Source organism: Notothenia coriiceps, unplaced genomic scaffold (genome assembly GCF_000735185.1).
Source record: "Notothenia coriiceps isolate Sejong01 unplaced genomic scaffold, NC01 NC01_scaffold00027532, whole genome shotgun sequence".
NCBI classification, from domain to species: Eukaryota; Metazoa; Chordata; class Actinopteri; order Perciformes; family Nototheniidae; genus Notothenia; species Notothenia coriiceps.
Window position 1 is genome coordinate 57,860 of NW_011360233.1, and position 4,197 is coordinate 62,056.

General features: G+C 42.7%; 1 protein-coding gene across 2 annotated transcripts in view; it reads left to right on the forward strand.

Moving 5' to 3' along the window:
* Window positions 1-4,197, forward strand: part of LOC104957657 (5'-AMP-activated protein kinase subunit gamma-1-like) — a 36,922-nt gene that overhangs the window by 10,695 nt on the left and 22,030 nt on the right. For both annotated transcript variants that reach the window (XM_010785306.1, XM_010785307.1), the window contains one exon: window positions 2,435-2,655. In XM_010785306.1, coding sequence (XP_010783608.1) covers window positions 2,435-2,655 — 221 coding nt within the window. The remainder of the gene's footprint in view (window positions 1-2,434; window positions 2,656-4,197) is intronic.

Below are 4,197 nucleotides of genomic sequence, written 5' to 3' on the forward strand. Positions count from 1 at the left end.
CAGGCAGGACCACAGCATCAGGCAGGACCACAGCAACAGGCAGGACCACAGCATCAGGCAGGACCACAGCAACAGGCAGGACCACAGCATCAGGCAGGACCACAGCAACAGGGTTCATTATTATGATTTTTATTTTATAGCACATTTTAAGACACAAAGGCAAATCAAAGTGATTCACATAGGCATTCAACACATCATCATTAAAAACAAAATAAGCACAAAATAAAAAACAAAACAAATCATAATAAAAAGACAATTCGTAAAAGCGATAAAATACTGGCTGCAACTAAAAGTGCAATGACAAGGCACGGTTAAAGGATCTCTGGATAGGCTGCATTAAAAGAAAGGTTTTCAACCCTGATTTAAAAAGAACCCAGCGCCTGTCTCCTGATAAATACTTTACCCTTTTTGAACATCAACAAAACAGCAAACATTACATATTTTCACATATTACACAGTTCATTCATTCCTTCAGCGTGGAACTGTAGATGCAGGGCAAGAGCTTCTTAAACCAGTTGCTTCTTCTCTCCTTTCTGGCGGCCTGGCTCTCCAAACCTTCCAGCCGAGCGTTCAGGGAGCTCTGCGTCTCCTTCCGCTCGTCCTCCTTCTCCTAGAGACTCTGCTGGAGGCGTCCTTTCTCCTGAAGGAGCGTGGACTTCTCCTCCTGCCACTGCTGATCCAGATTCGGCCTCCTCCTTTCTTCAACCTGAAGCAGGGTTAACGTCCAGCTCTGCCACTCCTGCTCTCTCCCCCTGAGGAGCTGTGCCTCGTCCTCCTTGTACTTGATGCGGTTGTTCTCCAGCTGCTGTTCCACCTCCTTCAGATCAGCTGCTAGTTTGTCGTTTGCTTGGAGCTGAGCAGCATATGAGGCCTCTGTTTTTTCTGTCTTCTGCAGCAGAGAGGTTCTCTCCTGCTGCCAGAGGAAGCACTCCCTCTCCACCTGATCTTGTCATTACCCCAAGTGAAGGAGTTGGGGTATCTCGGGGCCTTGTTCTCGAGTGAGGGGACAATGAAGTTGTGGTTGAGGTGGTTCGTGCACCTGGTTAGGGTTCCACCATGCACGTCCCACTGGGAAGAGACCATGGACCGGTTGGAGGTTTTATATCACAAAAATATGTCTTATACTGACATTCGGTTCCAAAGTACTACATTTACATTTAAATAATGCCATTCGTATTCAGTTTTCTCCATAATTATACAACATGAATAGTAAAATATTTTTGAAATTATGTGATTTAAATTCAGCTTCCAGTGACACATATTTCTGACCATACTGTATATCAGAATTGGTTATTCAACAAAGCCATGGGACATAAATATATACTGTACATTCCAGACTGCAAATAATGTGACCACATAATCTATATAATCTGCTAGTGGTGTATTATAACAAACTATTTATAAAAGAGAAGCAATAGTGACAATACAAATGTTTGAAGATACACATTAAAGCTAAAACATGCTGATACTTGTTATTTAAGTTGACATCATTTAGTTTGGTAGCTGTCTTTCTAATGGCGGTTTACCTAATGTAGCCCTGTCTGTCAGCAACTGAGCTGACACTTTCAAATCAAATCAGGTTTTATTTATATGGCACATTTTTAAACGATTTTTGGTCGAGCCAAAGTGCTGTACATGTAAATAACACATTACTACAATCGCAAACAGAAGACAATAAATTACAACAGCAAATATAAAAATCAAACACAGGGAAATGTCAGGAGTCGTGCTCCGCTCTGACTAGAAGGCCAGGGAGAAGAAGTGAGTTTTTAGTGTTGATTAAAAAAAACCTAGTGTCTGGGCCGACCTCACATGGAGGGGCAGAGTGTTCCTGAGCCTAGGGCCAGCTGCTGCGAAGGCTCGGTGCCCTCGGGTTTTGAGCCTGGTCTTGGGCACTACCAGCAGCAGCTGGTCAGCAGACCTTAATGCTCTGGCTGGGGTGTAGCGATGGAGGAGTGTTTTAAAAACAAATAAAAGGAGTTTAAAATCAATTCGGAACCTAATTGGAAGCCTGTGCAGCGAGGCCAGAATTGGAGTGATGTGGTGACGCTTTTTGTGGCCAGTGAGAAGACGTGCTGCTGCGTTCTGCACTAGCTGTAGGCGTCTAATTGACGCCTGGTCCATAGCCACGTATAGAGCGTTGCAATAATCCAACCTTGTGGTTGGATTATTGCAACTTTATCTCTGTCATCAGTACCGCTGACTCTCTCAGCTCCTGATGGATCAGATATGCATTCCTACTATGTTATAGCATGTGACAGCGTTGATGGTATTCACAGCAGTCATGATTGTAGCACGTTAGCCTTGCCAAATAATTCTTTCAGGTATGTCAATCGGCATGGTGATTAAGTTTCACTGGAAACAAAGTATGGACTAACATTGAGAGGAACAAGCGTTAAGTTGTGGTATTGTTGACCTTTTTATCTCTCTGCAGCCTCTGGACTCTCCACACCACCCACCACCCCCACCCACGCGCCCAGCCAGCCTGTGTTCACCCAGGAGGCCGTGCCGAGCGGACCTGAACGCCCCGATGCGAGATCGCTATCCCGCTTCATCTCCACCCCTCCCGACACAGGGCAGCGCCTCAGCCTTCCCTCTGCTAAACCCCCAATCGCCTCCTCGAGCCCTGTGCCATCAAACTCTACCTCGCAACCAGTGAGTCAACAATATTACTCATTTTAAAGTAAAAATGTTTTATTATTTGTTTGTCTCGGGACAGGTTGGCTTGTGAACAATAAAGGAATGTGCTAAAACTCAAATACATTTTGATGTGCAGCAATGTTAGAATGTTAACATGAATTTAGTGTGAAGAGTTGTGAATGGAGCAGAGTAATTTCACATCATGATTACAAAAGGAGTTCAAAAGTCCCCTATTCTGTTAATAGCTTTAGAAGAAGGTGGCATGGTTTAGCTTTCATGGGGCTCAGAAATAGAATATGCATGTGATTTCCTAAAATAGGTGAAATATGTACAGTGGGTCAAAAAAGTATTTAGTCAGCCACCAATTGTGCAAATTCTCCCACTTAAAAAGATGAGAGAGGAATACTTTTTTGACCCACTGTACATATTTCACCTATTTTAGGAAATCACANACTGACTCATCGGTCTTCAAGCTAAATCATGAGTCCTCTGGTGTTAGTATCAGTATACAATGTTGGTGATGAAATATTGATTTACCCTCTCTGTAATAATCACAATCATTCACAGCAGACTGGTCGAAGAGGACCTTCAGATAATTATTCATTAAACTGGCACAGAAGTAACTGGTAACACATGCTGACTCATGCTGTGGTGAATCCTAAATAAAACCCACAGTGAAAACCCTTGCGCCAAAACCCTGTACTCTATTTCTCAGTTGTTATTGTAGTTAAAGTAAATTCCACTTTGTATGAAATGTAATGCTGTTTGAGGTACTGCTTCAATGCAGATACAATATTTATATTCTCAGAGCAAACAGAGGCCTGTTGACACCTTTATATATACAGTCTATGGTTGACACACATAAATTAAATAGATTGCATCATCCATGCTTATGTTCCCCACTGTCCAAGTAAACCCTTATGACGCTGAGTAAAGCACATGACTCAGGGATAGACTTTATGTTGACACAAAGGAATAACGTCTTGTGATCCATGTTGTATTTTTTTAGAAAATATGACTGTGATGCAAAGAGGCAGCATTTACCTTCAAATTTGTCACATATTCAGTCTTGTTTTTGACTTAAGATGGGGTAGGTAATTTTGGAGAAACCAGCTCGAGTACGCTAGAATTTGAAAATACATAACCGGAAAAAATCTGCCAGGTCCTTACAGAGCCCCTCCTCCAACACACACGAACGCGCACATGACCAATGAGGGCACGAGATAAGTTTGTGCACAGATGGAAGGCTGACAGGCAGGTAGGCCATCCAGTTATTTTAGCCGGGCCGGCTAAAATGGTTGGTCGTGCTTTTTACAGTACTACGGCTTCCACAGCACTTAAGATATTCATTGCTATCGGGATGTTAAGAGTATTCCATGGAATATAACAAAGTGTATCTCGAGCCGGTTTCTCAAACTTACCTACCCCACCTTTAAATCATACAGTGGGGCAAAAAAGTATTTAGTCAGCCACCAATTGTGCAAGTTCTCCCACTTAAAAATATGAGAGAGGCCTGTAATTTTCATCCTAGGTACACTTCAACTATGAGAGACAGAA